The 18013-nt window shown below is 38.7% G+C and overlaps 2 protein-coding genes across 2 annotated transcripts in view; both read right to left on the reverse strand.

Annotated features, from left to right (window-relative positions):
- The window catches only part of LOC110068571 (uncharacterized), a 40602-nt gene extending 25227 nt beyond the window's left edge, over positions 1-15375 (reverse strand). The window contains exon 1 of the mRNA XM_020775962.2: positions 15311-15375. Coding sequence (XP_020631621.2) covers positions 15311-15328 — 18 coding nt within the window. The 5' untranslated portion in view covers positions 15329-15375. The remainder of the gene's footprint in view (positions 1-15310) is intronic.
- Positions 15376-15467: 92 nt separating this feature from the next.
- On the reverse strand, positions 15468-17675 carry LOC149113771 (carbohydrate sulfotransferase 5-like). Its single transcript, XM_089287457.1, has one exon. The coding sequence runs from the start codon at positions 17673-17675 to the stop codon at positions 16893-16895; it is 783 nt and encodes a 260-aa protein (XP_089143583.1). The 3' UTR covers positions 15468-16892.
- Between the last annotated feature and the right edge of the window lie 338 nt (positions 17676-18013).

Consider the following 18013-nt stretch of genomic DNA (forward strand, 5'->3'; position numbering starts at 1 on the left):
AAGGATACAGAAAGTAATTTGGGACCAGTTGCTGGCTTCTAAGGCTGAATTTATCCAGAAGTAAACGTTTTCGTGCCGAAAGCCACGCGGTGAAATATTATCGGCTTGTTATGCTCTCCTGTTCTGTCTTTTCTCTTGGTCTTTTTTGTAGCCCGCCAAGGCCATTCTTTCGTCTACATCAGTTGAAAAAAGTTCGAAAAAGATGTTCCCATTCAAGTTTAAGCTCTCAGGCAATAATTCTGGAGTTTTTTGGCCGAAACATCGGCTTTGTTATGTTCGTGTTTTTCGGTTGCTATGGGCGACCGTGGCTTCCTTTGTTAGATCAAGTTTGGGAAGTGAGGTCACAAAAAAAATGCTAATTAGTTCTGGTTTTGTTCGATTTCGCTGAAATTTTAACACGATAAAGCTGGATTGTTAAGGAATAGATTTACCTTCTGCCGACGTGTGGCAGCTATTAACGCTAAAGTGATATATCGCTTCGAAGTCAGGGTTTTGAAGAGATTTTTTTGCAACGTGTGGGTTCGGCGTGATTTTGTAATCGTAGGTTTTTGTTGACCCCGAAGGAAAAAATATCCGGAAAAGGTCATTTCATCGACGATTCAAACGAATATAAATATGTATATGTTCCGAGCTGAATTTCTGGTGAAAAAATATAATTTTTGACGAGCGCTGGGTTTTTAATTTTTTCCCGCGAAAGACAGGCCCTGAGATGAGTTGTCCGCTGTCGTGGAAACTCAAAGTGATTAGTTTCTGGAGAACACTTTTGTGATGTATGGGCGTGCCAGTGAAAAATTTTGTTTATTTCATCTTGACGTTGAAAAAGGTCAGTCCGCCTCAGAAGCGAATTTGAAAAAGCTTTCCAAATTTGCTGCGGAGGTCCGTAAAAATATCAGGGTTTTATCAACTTCAAGTAGATTTCAGTGTTGTCGATAGTTGAAAACATCGAAGCATAACATCTGTTGTGGCTAGACAGAATCGCAATTTGGTTCGTTTTCTGTAGGTTTGCTGAAGGTTACATGGCTGGGAAACCGGTAAAGATATCCAGAGAGGGTCAGAACTAAGCCATGATGTTTAACTTCCAAGCCTTTTGAAAAGAAGAACTCATTTTATAGGAATGTCTTTTTAGAATAATCGTTGTGTAGTTGTTTTCTTGTTTGTCCTATTGTCCGCTAAGACTTATGTATAATGACATGAAGTATATATGAAATAATTCCTATTTGAACTGCGGTTGTAGATGAAAGTGAAGGATGATCATCGCAGTAAATTTCCAATTTAAGCAATTGGAAATTTACTGCGATGATCATTCTTCACTTTCAAGACTTATGTAAGTTACTACTTCCAATCTGCACTCAGCATTAATGTGTCCTACACTTGGTCGTCAGGTTATTTCCACGGTGTCGATATTTTTATTACCATGATTCCCAGCTTGATATTCTGAATATTCGCGCTAATTTTGTTAGCGAGAGCGACATGCGAAGAACAAACTATGATGAGGCGAAATTAGTGTGCAACGTTGGATGATTTAATAGTATGTTTGCTGTACAAAACTGTTCTTGAACTCATCGTTGAAATGAAAGGTATCTAAACCTGAATTTTTGCTATTATATTTCTGCCTAATAACTATGTTAAATGCACAGAAGATTATTTACAACTCTGCTAGTATTAACTGACCTTGATAACGACCACAATATTACCAGATTACCGATCGTGATTCAGGCATCCAGAAATTGTGAGGTCTTTCAAAGTCAACACGTCTATAGGGACAATGGTGTCTTTTAGACACCTTCCGGGAGAAAAAAGATAAGGCTAAAAACCTCTCAGATTCAAACAATTATACTCGCCCACAACAACACATTGATCTAGAAGCTTGCTTTCTATGTATTCATAATGAGTTATTCAACTCCAGGATAAGTACATTTTCCGATGGAGATCAAGATGGCCGGTTTTGGTCGACTTCGAAGGTGACCACGCATGTTTTCATATGGCTCTTAATTGCCCAGTCTTATTTCATTTTCCCAAGTAGACGTCTTATGGCTATGCAAATTCAACACAACTTGGTAACACTTGACTAAGTTTTCTTTTGAAAATATAAGTACGGCAAAACGCACGCAATATACTGCAGCATTGCTGGAACGTGTCAGGGATTAAAGGAAAAACGATTAAACCTTACTGAAGTGAATAGTATGATCTAGGTTTCTCAAAGCATCCATTTATTGCCTCTACTCTGTAATACTGCCTCTTAGGACTCTTAGCCTAAGGGCAGTTATAAAATATCTGAACAGTTTGTGTTCTTTTATTCTATAAAAATCATTATGCGTAACAGGATAAGCCGACACAAGGCCTAACCCTATAGCTGAATAGTGTCGCCCATAGTTTCTAAAAATAGATTACATCACAAGAGACCCCACACATAACTCAGACAACAATTACAGTCCCGTAGAAGGTTTTGTATGAGCGCGTTGAAAATCAGGCAAAAAACCAGACCAGAAGATCAGGCAGAAAAAAAGGACGTATTGGTGGTATAGGCTTTTGATTAGCTTAAATATTAAATGTTAGAAAGCAAACACCGCTGCTGTGGGTTATGTAAAACAGGTTCAAGGCGTCCAGAAAAGAGCCTAAATGTCATAAATTGCACGAGGATCTTCAAAAGCCGCAGTGATAGCCGGACAGATCCCAAAACCTTCAGGAATTGGAAGTCGAGAACTGTTCGCGTGCGATTGCGTCTAGCCGATCAGAATACTTCACAGAGAAACGTATTACGAAGAAACTTATCTGCTGTTTATCCTGGTCTTGAAGAGAAGACTTATCAGGTGACTTATTGACACAACTTGAGTCCCAAACTTGACAAATTGAGCCGTTCGCACAGTAGGGCATAATTATTATCGCTGAGACAATTACAAATTCATAGCAGAATTAGGTGTACTGTGCAATTTGGAGGACCTCGACTTTAATAGAGCCATATCCATCCGACCACATAAACAAATCTTTGACTGTGAGTAGACCTCAACTGCATATACAGTCGAACCTCCGGTTGCGACCACCTCTCGTAAGCGACCACCTCTCCTGAGCGACCAGTTTTCCAAAATACCCAAAGTTTCCCGGTCAAATCACTATATTGGGAATCTCTTGTAAGCGACCACCTCTCGTAAGCGACTGCGACCACTTTTAGAGCTAAAAGTTTGAAATTTTCTTTTGTTTTTAACCTCCCGTGAGCGACCACTTTACAGATAACAGAAGAAATTGGATAATAAGATGTTGTAAAGTTATCGTATACCTGGATAGTACAAGACACTGAAATTTCTCAATGGGAAAAATCGGATTTTTTTCTCGAAATTGACTTTCCATATGAATAAAACATTGCATCGGCATTGGCGCATGGGTTAAGTCTCGGCAGTTACCATATTCTTATGAGGAAAGATTTTGATTCAATATAGTCTAAGCTCTCATAAGCGACCACCAAGGCTTGACATTTTAGCTGGTCGCTTCCGGGAGATTCGACTGTATTTCATACATGTGTTTGGCGCGATACATGTAAGATAAATAGCGCGGATTAAGATTGTTCTTTATATGCGAAGACAGAGCGGGCCAGCTCCATCACGGCAAGGCAACGAATCCGCGGATCTACGGTATTTCTTTATGGTATTTCTTTTTCCAGATTGCTGGCTTTCTTGTGAGTGATACGCCTAAATGTCGGGTACAATAATATTTTTTTCTGCTATGGAGGTAAACGAGTGTATTCGTAAACAGCCTTCATAAATGAGAAGCCCATCATATTTTCCCACCCTCCTCCAAACTCTGTAATGTTATTATTCCAAGGTACATGTGGTGCATTTTCTCCAACATTTTGAGCTAGAGAGACCATCGAATTGCGAAATTAATCGCCGTGTATCGCGCTGAAGAGCTCACGAGCGTGGTTGTTCCATACATCGCTCTCAGAGAAGTAGCCCATGGAATGGTTTGGTCGTCTGAGTCACACCGGGGATTAACTTTTCGTAACTTCATTAGTGCACGACGCTATTAGTTCTATGCCTTGATACTGCCTCCAAGTCAAGATTGTTTTTTGAGTTTGTTAGTTATCTTATGGCAAAGAACAGTTCCAACATTTTTACTTTGAAATTTCAAGACACCTTAAGAGTCAGATTTCTTAATTTTCAGTATTTTATATATATATTCTTAATTTTAACTTTGTAAATGTAGAATGTTTTTAGACGTTAAGCTTGTAATCTTTTTTGGTATGCAGGGCGCCATGCAGGGCTCCTCTAAAAACCACTTATGTCACGTGGGCTTCCTGTTAAGAGCGAATGTCACCAAAAAATCAAGCAAAATTTAAATTTGGCGGCAGAAGACAAAAAAATCAATTTTTCTCTTTTTTCGTACACAAACAGCCCTTAGGGAGATATGAAATATGATACAGTTATTTCAAGCTAGAAGCGGAAAATCGAGAAAGTAGGGTTCAGAGCCACCTTATATTTTCGAAAATTTAAGGTGGCTCTGAACACTACCTACAGAACTTTTTTAAACTTTGCCAAAAGTTTCGTCTTATCATACTTATCAAAAGTTGATAATATAAAAAATTTCACCGTGTCGTTTTTGAATTATAAGCCCCTAAAGCTGTCATTAGGGTTTTTTTAGGAGGTCATACTGTTGCTATGGTAACCTATTGCGTCACGAAAATGATAACAACGTGTTCACCAATGATTGGGCAGTTTTTTGATACCATGATTATAGCATCAAGCGATAAAGAGTGGTTATAACGACCCGTCAAAATTTTAATGTTGGAAACTGTTTTGAGCCACCTTAACCTGATGATGTTGTTAAATTGGTTTTGTATGCGAAACGACCTAGAGTTTATTCTTTTTGAAAACGGTTCACATATAGAATGACTCGAAGATTCATAAAATACTTTGTGCATAAGCATCAGGACAGATCTTTTATAAAAGTAAGAAATGGGCAGCCAGTTGGATTTAGTGATGCTGGTGTCGTCTGCTAACGATGATTGAAGCTCTTTTATAATACAAGCTGCCCTTGCATGGGTGGAGTTGAGAAAATTAAGCGCAGAAGGCTGACAGTTTCCCCATACTGAAATTCCATATGTGACGCTTGGAATAATAGTTTTAAAGTATATTTCCTCAAGAGACTTTTTTAGAAGAACTTTCATTCTCTTTAAGATGCTCCAACCTTTTGAGCAAAATGCTTCTTTACGGAGTGAACATGTACTGACTATGAAAGTCTACGGTCGATTTTAACTCCTAGGCAAGTGTTAGATTCAACCAGGTCAGCAAGGTCTGTGCCAAAGTAAAGGGGGAACAGGCCCAACAAAGGCGGATTTCCCGAGAATAATTGCCTCTGTTTTGATTGGAACGGTATACATGAACCACACATGAATTATCAGTTCAAAAGCCACATAGGCAAGCCCCACAGGCATTATCAGTTCAAAAGTACCCGACGTCGGCAAGACACATGTGCAATATACACAAACAGATACGATTCGTCAGAACACCCTCACCAATCGTACCATTGGGTAAATGATCACCATTTGTCAAAGAAGCCTACGATTCGTACCACCGGTACGAATGGAAAGCTCCTCAGTCGATTGGTAAACCATTTGTAAACTGCATCCGGCATTTTAAACACAGTTATAGTGAGAGCCGTGCGAAAGCGATTTGTCGATTGGTATAGCATATGTAAGCTGCATATATTTACACTCATGAACACTCGAAAGCCGTGCCAAAGATTGGTACCATTGGTACCATTGGTGAAAAAGAGAAAGTAGTCATATTCACACTCGAAAGCCGTGCGAAACCTATTTGTCGATTGGTACCATTGGTACAAAATGGAAAAGTAGGCATCCGATCGGTGCACCATTTGTAAACTGCATAAAGCGTGAGAGCCCAAACTTGCTAAAATCACCTAAAAGCGCTAAATACCTACCTTCGTTCTTAAAGCTCGAGACAATTTACATTTGTATCCTTTTTATTTGCTCTGGAGTTTACTTAATAATGACGTTAAGCGAGCGAAAATGGATACAAATGTAAATATAATGTTTATATTTACATTTTATCCATTTTATTCATTCTGAAGTTGACTTAATAATGACGTTAAGCGAACGTCGAAACGTCGTTTTTAAACCAAAATGGTTTTAAGTTTTTCCATATTGTCGAAGTTTTATAGTTAAATTGTTGAGAAAATCTCTTCTTCTATAATGTATCATCTTCGTTCTCAAAGCGCGGTGCGAACCCAAAAGCGTGAAATACAATTAAAAAGTATTCTTATTAAGATTTCCTTGTGATAGTACATTATCCGTGGCTAGTCTTGCGCAGCGCTTTCGTTTCGTCCCAGCAAGGGACTCTTCAGAGGCCTTTTCCGCTTGGCGAACTCGTTGAATATCGCGCCCAAAGTCCCGTTCGCTAACAAAATGGTGACAGCAATCTCGCCTTATATCGCATAAGGATTTTCGATCGCACAGATTCACGAGTGAAAATTGACAGTAAAAGTTAACAGTTCCTTGTGATAATACATTGTTCGTGACTAGACGTACGCAGCGCGTTCGTTTCGTCCAGGCCAAAGGACTCTTCAGAGACCAAACGAAACGAAAAGCGCTGCGTAAGACTGGCCACAAACAAATTATATATTATCACAAGTAACTGTCAACTTTATTGTCAATTTTCACTCGTGAATCTTAAACTCAATCGACCGGGCCCAATCGACTGTACACTCCGTCCATTGGACTCTGTTTGTGTGTAATTGGACACCAGCGAGCCTCACAGGCTTATATTGGTGTAAAATTTAACACTGAAACAAGCCTCTCAGGCATCAACAGTACAAAACATTTCGCCACGCAAGCAAGCAACACAAGCGATCTCCTACTCACCAATTTGCCCGATTAAAAACAGCGACTTGAACAGTTCTAAACTGCCGCCTCTACTGGAGGGTTAACCCTGTGCTGGAACTGGCAACTCGGGAGCCGTTGACCAGGTCTTTTCAACAAACAACAAGACAGATAAAGACTTTGTGCAATGAATGCAGAATTCTGAATGCAGAATTAGATTCATTATTGAAACCATAAAAACCAAACCAAATTAGGCTGTTACTTGGTGCAGAAGACACACGACAAAAAACGAGAAAACCAGTACAGAGAAGCCTCATTAAGGAAGCATTCCGAAGGGGCCAGGGGGTTTATTCGCAAACGGCAAAAAGTAATAAAAATTACTAGCAAGAGCAAGGATGGCTGGCAAGTGATAGCAAAGTATGAATCCTATAATTTGCCGTCCGGCTCTGAGGATGAAAAACGGTTCAAAAAGGTCAGAGAAGCGACGAGTCGAATGAGACGACAGAAGGACCAACTCGCAAGCGAGCGCGGAAAGAAAGCAAGCGCTACTATGGGTGCTGATAATCAGCTTTTTCGTTGTAAGAAAGAGTGCCTGCATTTTACTTTGTGACTTCACATAATTTTGGATCCGCTTGCGCATCCTATCATATTAATTTACGTTCGTTTGAGCGAGGCGAATTAGATCGCAACTAGATGTTATTTGCCGACTCATCGTCATCGGTTCTCGAGGCGTCAGTATGCGCATAAGGCCGTTATTTGCCGGCTCGGAAGTCCCTATCAGTGAAAAACTATGACTGAGGTCATGAAAGTGCCGCTCGTGGCCGCATTTTTAGTCCGTGGTCACAGTTTTTCACTATACGGACCGACCCTAAGTCGGGAAATAACATGTTCATGTTTTTCCTGCGGTAATTGACTTACAAGTGGATGTCTCTAAATCGGCTTGTAAAACGTGCCGTCAACAAACCATTCGTAAAAAAACCTTCGCAACCACTAACTCAGATACCAGACACAAAAGCTTGCATTAAAGAACAGATTCGTTTCTTACAATTTAATATTTATTGCATTTAGTTCACCACTTGTAAGTTCTACAACGTTGTCTTCCCGGCGTGAAATATAAAATTTGAAGTTGTACGACAAAAACAATTTCTGTCATTGTTTGCGAGTCACTTGAAATCAGAAAACGAGAAGATTCATCAAGTGTATTCCACAGAAATTCTCTCAAATACACCAACGATCAGAGAGGTAAACTCGACTGAAATTGATTCATTTTTATTCGTGGATAAGCGTAGTGTAGAAACAACCATCGTTAGAGTCAAAGAATATGCAAATTTGTCACTCACCCAGATGTAAACAAATCAATATTTCAACGACCAATATCGATTTTGCAACGTACCACTATCCGAAGTTATGCCCCAACGTAAGATGTTGAAATACACTTCGGCCTTCCTTCGATTGATACTCGTTGCGGTAGCACATATGTACTACGATTATCAGTTGAGTAAGGCGGGACGAAAGTTTGCATGGTCACCAAGTTTTAATGTGAAAAGCGCGTTGTTGTCACGAGCAACTGGCTCCGTATCCGTTGGCAACTTGTCGGCCTTTGACGTCAATTGGCAGCAAAGCGCGCGAAATTGTACGCGGCATGACAGGCGACCAACGGCTGTTGATATTGTTCAGTTACCAACAGAAACGAGGTAGGTTGCCCGTGACACCGCCTTAATTTTGCAGCCAAAACTTCGTAACCAAACTTCCCTCGAGCCTTACTCAACTGATAACCCTAGTAACAGAGTCATTGCAAGTAGTTGTATGAAAGACTAATAAAAGGTTTGGACCGCGGTCAGAACCAATCAGATTGTAGGATTCGTTACCGTGCCCTCGTGGAATAAAATAAACTGAATTCTTTACGGTTTCTTTTGCTTGCCTCGTGAAAATAACGGATGTTTTATCGAACATGTCCTGAAATCAAACCTAACTGAGGTGAATAGTATGATCTAGGTTTCTCGGAGCAGGGCAGTCATCCATGTATGGCATCTACGCTGTAATACTGCCTCTTAGGACTCTTAGCCTAAGGGCAGTTACAGAATGTCTTTTGAATTTGTTTTCTTTTATTCTGTGGCAATCATCATATTATTCATGCGTATCGATGCGTATCAGGATAAGCCAAAACACGAGGCCTAACCCCCTTACTGGAACAACTAACTTTAACTGAAAGATACTACCAACAAGCCCAACATTGTTTTTTGAGTTTGTTATTTATCTATCCCATGACAATCTTGCAAGAAAAAAAGCAGGATAAGCAGACAAAAGGCTAACCAAACAACTACACAATACAGGGCCGCCTTTGAAGGTGCATAAATTTAGTGGCTCTTTTGGCTCGGCAGTGGATAAAAGAACGAGGAATAATCTATATAAACGTTAAAACCTAGGTCTATATATTTAGTGGCTAGTTTGTCTCTTTTGGCTCGGCAGTGGATAAAAGAACGAGGAATAATCCATATATACGTTAAAACCTAGGTCTATATGTTTAGTGGCTCGTTTGGCTCGTCTGGCTCGGCAGTAGATAAAGAACGAGGAATAATCTCTATATGCGTTGAGTCCTAGGTCTATATATCTGGTGGCTCGTTTCGCTCGTTTGGCTCGGCAGTGAATGACAAAGGAGCAAACGAGCCAAACGAGCCGGCTTGTTTGGTGGATGATTAAAAGTGGCCCTGTATTCTGTAGTTTAGCCAAAATTGCAAAGTCTACTCTGTTGTATACTTTTTCAGATCTAGTCAGTTGGCAGTATTTAGAAACTGAAAAATGTTTGACACCCATATCATAAACGTCACCAAATCAGCTCGTTTCTAAAATATTTAAATGTCTCTCAATAAACGGTTACAACTAAAGTTATAAATTCTGCCGAATTATTCAATCTTTTCAACATTGATGCAGGAGGGCATGAGTTTCTAGAGTGTTCGCCAGTTTTCACTTTTAATGATTTATTTTCCAGTTTTGACAGTTTTGTTGTGCACATTTTATTTTTAATTTACTTTATCAGATTCACCATGTTACAATTCTACGGCTATGGTTATGGTGTTAACGAATTTGAGGCAATGAAATAAGAAAAAAATTCGTGTTCAAAAACATATAAGCTTGAGGTCTTGTGTATTCGTCATGTTTTAACGCGTAACGCAGAAATTACATGACTATAAGCAATAAAGGAGCCTTTCTTTTTGGTGGGACGTGTATTCCATAAAGATGAGTGACACATGAATTATTTCCGTTTATATTGCAGGAGGTTGTTAATTTTGGATCTTACAATGTGAAATGGAACAATTCCAGACTTATTAAAACTGCTTCGTCTAAAGAAAGGGGTAGCTCACCAGGGAAGAATGGTTGAACTACACACCAGCCGAGGATACTGTGCACAAGCAATTGTAACTGTTTCATATCTACAGATTGACCCACAAACACTTCATATCATGTGGGCTGTCTCCACTCATGGGAATTCTCACACGATGAAGAACTACAAATGAATCAAGCTGGAAAGAATTTACAGAAGGTGGGCAGCTTAAAGTATTTAATAAAATTTAAAACCACCCTCCACATTCATCTCCAGAGACAATCGATTGACTGATTACTGAATTCTGACAGGATAGCGCGTGCTGTATACATAAGACACTATATCTGTCTTAGAGAAATTTTGGTGTCTGTTGCCTATTTTATTGTCTATTATTGTGTTGTGTAGGAAACTGCTTATTAATACTCGTGTAAAGTTCAAACCCAATAGCTACAATTTGTGCTTTTAAAGGTCATAAAAATGTATGCACCTTTAGATAGGTACAACTTGAGAACTTTGAAAATATCTTGAGCAACTGTTGATGACAAATTGTAGGAGAAGGCCGTATAATTTTTAAGTAAATGGCCCGTTCAAGTAAATAACGAAAGAAGGGTAAGGAATCTGAGCCATTCGGAAACTCAAGGGTTTAGTTTGCGTGTATCCAGCACATCTCCCAGCCATCTTCTTATAAGTTACCAAAGTAAAATAAATTAAGGGCAATTGTTTGTTATTTTTTAATTTGCTGTACTTCACTGTGGTTATAGACTCTTGCCATATAAATATGAATGGTATTCCTACTGAGTAAAATTTGGACTAAATTGTAACTCCTCTCAACCAATCAAAAGTGAGTTATTCTGTTGAGTGCAATACATTTTGTGGGTCAAATTGCTTCCAGGTTAATTTGTTTCCAACATAAGTTTATGTGGCTCAACCTGAAGATAACATTCTTGTGGCGATATAAAGATTGATTATTATAATATCATATTAACCAATACGCGTGTACATAATGATATAGGATTTCTGATATAGATGAAATTAAGTTACTCAATTTAAGACTATTTCAGGCAGTTGCATCTAAGCAAGACCACGTCATGAAAAAGCACGACCTAATTGGAAATCAAACATTTCATTATTCGCCATCGATCATTTGGTAGACTGTGGCGGGAACGTTCGTGCCCAAAGTGCAGCACAGTTGGTTTAGTTTTACCGAGTTGTGCAAATTGTTTTCATTAAACAAGTACGGACGAAACTTCAAACCAAACCGTGAACGTACCTTTGTCCATACATGTAAACATCTGTAAACATGTCCAAAATTAAGAGGTAGTGCGAGCCTTCAAAGATACATTGTACTATAACGAGGAAGTCTACGAGGAGGCCTTTTAAGCCTCATGGCGTCTCTCCGGGATTCCACACTTACCCTGAGTGTAAACTTCGTTCGCATTTCTATTTTTGTTTTCAAAAAGAAATAGATGAAAAAATGTTTTGTTGCTTAAGTCTGTTACTCTTGCTTACCCAGATGCTCCTGTATCAGTTGAACTCGGCAATCTTCTTACTAACTAATTCTGACCTTGAGGTGGCAATGGAATACCAATGAAAGACTGGAAGGTTTACAAAAGGTCAGTAACAGTAAAGTTAGGACTTTGCCTAATGGGAGCCGCATGAAGTAGATCAATAAAGACTTGAATTTAAGGCTACTGGATTGGAAACAGGCAAAGCGTATGAGTTTCCAGGGAATGTCTTGGCAAAAATGGTGAAGACTGAAAAGATGAAGATTATCAGCAGAGTGAAGATTTCAAGGTAAGCTTTCAGACCACTATTGAGAATTTTAAGAGCGAACCTTACTTTAAATAAATTCATGTGGTAAGACGGAAAATTTAATTTTAGCCTAATTGACTGTTGACGTAGTGCTTTACGTAAGGAAAGGACCGAACTTTGAGGTAGGACCCCGTGACGTGATAGAAGACTTAAAGAAAAAAGAAAAGTACAGAGACCAGGAAGGCTTGAATTTCACGTTTGACAATGATTTGCCCAACATAAACAAACGAGAAGTGAAGTTACAGTAATCCTCCTGAATTTCTTTGATGGAGGGCAGTTTAATCCAATTTAGGGTGTTTAAATGATACCAGGATAATTTGATATTGGAATGAGCTCATCCCTGTTCCCTCCTGTATTTATGTTTTCGTTTATGCAAACACAAAATGACATACCAAACAGAGCCATTTTGGCCCTAATTCCCATACCAAGCCAAGAGATTTGTTCTGGCATTTGGACTTAAGCCAGTATCATTTAAAAGGATAAAGGGTAGCCAAATTATTATCTTCGAACTATAAGAAAATTTAAGAAACACTGAACAATACGGACTACTGAACACTTAAAAATAATGGTTTATTTTTCAGGTAAATCTCGAAAAGATGAAGCTAATTTGGAATCATTCAAGCTCAGGATTAGTGGTTTGAGAGCAGGGGTTGTTACATAGATTTCATTTTGTATCCTTTTACATACGCACATAAAGGAAAGTCACCATTATCGAGAGCTGTTTGCTTTATTCAGAGCAACGTACACTTACACCTGCAGTTTGTCTCAGTTTGCTGTCTAGTAATTCAGTACTTAAAAAACTACACAAAATGCTCGTACTCCTATTAAAATGTATCATTTCTTTTAAGGCGTAGATGAGTTGATCGTTTTTAATTTTTGCTTAGAAGAGTTTCGAAAAGGCGAATTATCCTGTACAATCAATTAATTTAATTTTTTTCTTTGATGTGATAGAGTTAGTATCTTTATTACAGTCTCCTGATTAAAAAACGTTATAGAAAAACATTTTAAAAGAAATTTAAAAGCCATTTCATCCCGTCTCGGCGTCATCTTATCGCCATTTTTGCAAAGCTGTTTAACAAGCTGGAGCTTTTTTTCTTGACTCTTTCACACCTGAACTAATACGTATTGGAAGCCTATTATGACTTAAAAATCTACTTTTGTAGTGGGAACCAAGATGACGCCGAAGCTACCGTTTAAATGTCGTTTAAAATGTTACAATCCTACTAAAGGTAAAAGGTGGGAATCGTAGTGAGTTCATTTCATTACCTAAAATATTACCGCATTTGTGCTGTTGTTTTCTCAGTCAGATGATAAATGAGTTATCAAATGAACGCCCAAGCAATTAAGGATTAACACAACTCGTGATATTTGCTAGTTCTTAAGTCTTCAAATATCTCTCACAGTATAAATCCTTAATTAACCATTATATGCTGTAGTAAAATCAATTTCTCGATCTTGACTGACAACATAACCCCATTCATACCAGAGAAAGGAGAACGGGAATGTGGTCACGTGAACCATCATTCTCCAGAGAGATTTCTGTTTTCTTCGATCGGGTGCAATCTTGTTGGATCTTGAGCTGTGCCTAGTAATTTTGATTCGTTCTTTATATTTGACCAACGTTTTACAAACTGAGCTTTGCAGTCAACAGAGTTATATTGAAGTTGACGACGTCTTTTCCTTCATCCGATTTAAGGATCAACTTAAAATGTGTATGTCGCACGTTTATTACCAAGAAAAAAAGTCTTCTTTCGTCTTTTTTCAGTCGCATGCAAGTCCTAGAAAATTATATCAATCGATGTGTCACTGGTGCTAAAGGGATCTTAAGGAATGTCTGCATGCGCTCTCCTCTCGAAGTTAACTCGTTCCAATCCCTGATTTCATGACACACTTTGTTATTCGACAAGCTTTGCAGAAAATATTGGCTTAACAGTGCTTGGGGAATATATAACGCACATTACCGAAGTTGCTGATAACTTGGAACACATCTTTTCCTTTGTTTCTTTGCCTTTCGTAAAACGCTGTGGTATAAAGCGCAATAGAATTTTGTGACTTTCAAGTATTGTTGCAACCCGCCGAGAGGAGTCTGTTCGGTTCACTGTAAGCACTTAGAAAATCGGACACTACAAATTATGACAGACCGCCGCCATTTATTACGATAATATCTTTGGTTTTATTGTTTCTTTAAATATATATTTTGAATGTCACTTCTGAAATTTCATGCATTATGACTTTGTGCGTTGCTTTCATTTCTTATTTAAAACAAAACTAGAAAAGAAAGATTTGATTATTTTTCGATACCTTCTGTTCTCATGGGTTTCAATCAAATTTTGCAATTTTTTTTTTAAATAGAACTAATTTGAAATTCAATGAGTCAACTAATAACATTAAATAAAATCAGTCACCTAGGAAAAAAGACGAGCAAATCCAAAAATTGTCCTTAGAAATGCGTTTAGCCGACAATGGTGCTACTCGTGTTTCTGAGGTTGCCGAGCTGGAACGGAGTTACGTACATCACCGAAGTTGTCGGTAACTTGGAACACATCTATTCCTTTCTTTCTTTGCCTTTCGTAAAACATTATGATATAAAGCGTAATAGAATTTTGTGAGTTTCAAGTATTGTTGCAACCCGCCGAGAGGAGTCTGTTCGGTACATTGTAAGCACTTAGAAAATCGGACACTACAAATTATGACAGACCGCCACCATTTATTGCGCTAATATGTTTGGTTTTATTGTTCCTTTAAATATATATATTTTGAATTTCATTTCTGAAATTTCATGCATTTTGACTTTGCATGTTGCTGTGCAGTCAAAAAACGTGATCATGACAAGATCAGCATAAATCTCTTTCTGCTAGGGGTTCTGTTACCTTCACGGCCTTCTTGTTGTCGCAAGTCCCTACATATTTAAACTAATAAGTTAGGCGTCTTTTGTTATTTTCCAGTCGGCAAATTGCCTCGGCTTGCAAGGTATTGGTTTCAGACCACCCTTATGTATTCGTCCTTCTGCAAGCGCAACACAGACTTTGCAGTAAACTGGATACTTTGGCAGCCAGTAATCTCATATAGCGGTTCCAGTGATGTCACCATATCCATTCCACTTCCATTCCAGATATTTATTATACTCAGTGTCATTATTGCTGAGATACTTTAGGTACTCGGCGATCTGAGTTAAATTTAACAGTTGAACGGATGATCACGTAATCGAGTACTAGGTCGACAATTCCACAACAGTGGTGTTTATCGGCTTTTCTGTGCCAAGCACTGCCAATAGGCTTGGCCTAGAGATTAAAACAAACTCCGAATTGAAGTCTAATCTTGTAATTCATATATAGAGTTCACCGTACCTTAACAGGATGCAACATTCTGCTTCTTTTGGTACATTCAGCAGAAACGTAATGTAGACACAAGCACTGTGATTCAATTCTGCGACCTCTAATATTTGACCCAGATATTACAGCATAATACTTAAGGGATACGAAAGCAATAAAGACGATGGGTATATGTGTCGCATAACTTGTTTTATTTTTGTTTCTTCACCGAGGGCAGTCCCCACTCAACAAAAAGCGCTTACTATCATCAGCATGACAGTCAAAAGCCATATTTTCGTTGATAAAAACCTAATAATAAGAATCTAGTTTTTTTTTTACAAAAAACTATACTGGTGCACTGATCGCATGAACTATAAAAAGGATGTGAGTGTTATATTGAGTTACAGCAGACCTAAACACCTAAACTTTGCTCTCCGTTAACAAAATTCCCTTCCCTTCCCTTCATCTTAGTGCTCTGTGAGCATTTCATGTCCGAGAGAAAGGATTTAATCATAATGTTAGCACTGTTTCCTCCAGAGACGCGACAAAACCGTCGTGATAGGTAATTGGCGCAGCCGAGAGTCCAAGATCGAACAGCACGCCTTAACGTAAGATTATTAGTTTAAAAGATCTTGGTCGCTTGGCTTCGGGTCTTTTTGTCCATGTCAGAAACTTTGGATGTAGTGTTTAGAATTACGCAAGATGTTTTCTAACTAGTATGTTTCGTTAAGGCTTTAACTAAAGAGCAGAAACTTCTCCAGCGGCTTGTTTCAAACAGAAATTATCTTGCTTCATGGGCGTTATGAAAAATGAAAATATCAAAGAAAGCTAAGAGCAAACCAAAATTTTGCGTTCGTGATTATAATATATTGTTACATAAAGAACTGTAAAATTATAAGATTGAGATTTCTTGCTAGCTTAGACGATGCGTATCAGAACAAGTTAATTTAACGCTCAATGCTATATTTTGCTCGTTTACGGCTTTCTAATATGGAAACCAGGGGCTCAATTTACGAAGCTCTCCTAAGCATTATTTCGCAACATACCCTTTTGTATTCGAACTATACTTACCAGTCACCATCTTAATCTAAAAGTCCTTCGTGAATCTGGCCCTAGGTCAGTTGGTTGCTTTTAAGCTTAACCCAAATCAATAACAGTTTTCTGTAGAAACCTTAACTTCGTGTTTATCAGTTCAGGCTGGTTCTTGCACGCGGAGGCCTGTAAGGAATGGTATTTTTGCAGTTCGTAGCGGCTTGCTCTTGTCGTGTTGAAGATTTTCGGAGCCATTTACTGAAATGTAGCCTACAGTTTTCATCAGTGGGCTACAAGCCTCTTCAAACGAAGAAATCAGCGAAGGCTTTTGGCGAAATCTCCATTTCTCGATTGAAGCGGTATCAGTTTTCGATATAACCAGCGCCAAGTATCGCGATGTATCCCGGCCTGGAGGCGGAATGCCCTTAATCCAATTGGTAATGATATCCACCATAGGAAGACCAAAGTATTTGTATATATCGAACACTTCTTTTGGAATGTTGCTGATAATGTCTTCGTAACGGACCAGAATGTAGCGCCTTTTGAACCAATTTGACCATTCTGCATGAACGTGATCTAAGTTTTCTCACACGAGCGTGCATAGCATTTGCGCATTTTCCTTCAGAAGTTTTATTCCTTCGGGAGACATTGGCGTCTGTGTAAACAGATTGGCGACTGGCCCCTCCATGAAGAAACGTCGCGGAATTAGAGAAGAAAGGACAGCGCGTGGATCCCTGACCAGGTGAATAATGAAACAGTCAAACTTACTAGGATCTGAGCGGCACACCTGCTCGAGTTCACGAATTCCACCTTCTCTGGGAAGTCTTGTTTGCATGATCTTAGTGACTGTGATTTTTCGCGCGTTACAAGCTTTTTTCAGTGATTCTTTGTTCAGCGGTGTCGATGAATACCATGAGTTCAATTCTCTTGTCAATTTAGGGAAAGCTAACTCGATCGTTCTTTCTTCGTCAAAACCACAAGTGAACAAGTCACGAAGCAGAGTCGAAAAGTCTTGTCTGTAGGCATCGTTGCTCGACTTTTGTAGGGCACGCCACTCATTCGTATCAATGTCTCTTCTAAGAGTGTTCAGAGGTTCATAGATATAAAACACATCGGGATGAAGATTAAACATATTTCCCACAATTGTCGATCCAGAGCTCATATGCGTCAACAGAATCACATTTAATCTGGTTTTGGTGCGGTTAGTTGTCACTACAGATGTCGGTATCACAGACTCGTTTCTTGTTTCTCTCTTTGGCGCTGTTAATCTCGTCATCTCGTTTTCTTGACTCATGTATATCACAATAATTACGGGAACGAAAATAACAATTGCGACAAACACTTTGGGGCTTTGGAATACTCTCTTCATCTTCACTGTTTAAAACAAAAGAGTTTGATTAATTTGTGAGACCCAAGTTAGTTAAGTATGACAGGTTTGATTACTGAATCAAAGGGGCTGATGACGGTATCTTATGTACCGTAATTCTGTTTATATTCGTTACCTATGAGCTCTAAACTTTCATTTGACAGAGCAATGGTCTTTTATTGACAAAATCATTAACGGCCACATAAGAGAGTAATAAGATATTTAAATGGCGCTTTCATTTAAATAGGGATAAACGTCAGGAAAAAAAAGTAGGGCCGACGTTTCCAATTTTAGCCAAATGCTTATTTTTCCCAGCTATGGCCCTTTTGAGGTTTTCTGTG

This window comes from Orbicella faveolata, unplaced genomic scaffold (assembly GCF_042242905.1).
Source record: "Orbicella faveolata isolate gen_17 unplaced genomic scaffold, um_ofav_v1 contig_14, whole genome shotgun sequence".
In the NCBI taxonomy this organism is placed as follows: Eukaryota; Metazoa; Cnidaria; class Anthozoa; order Scleractinia; family Merulinidae; genus Orbicella; species Orbicella faveolata.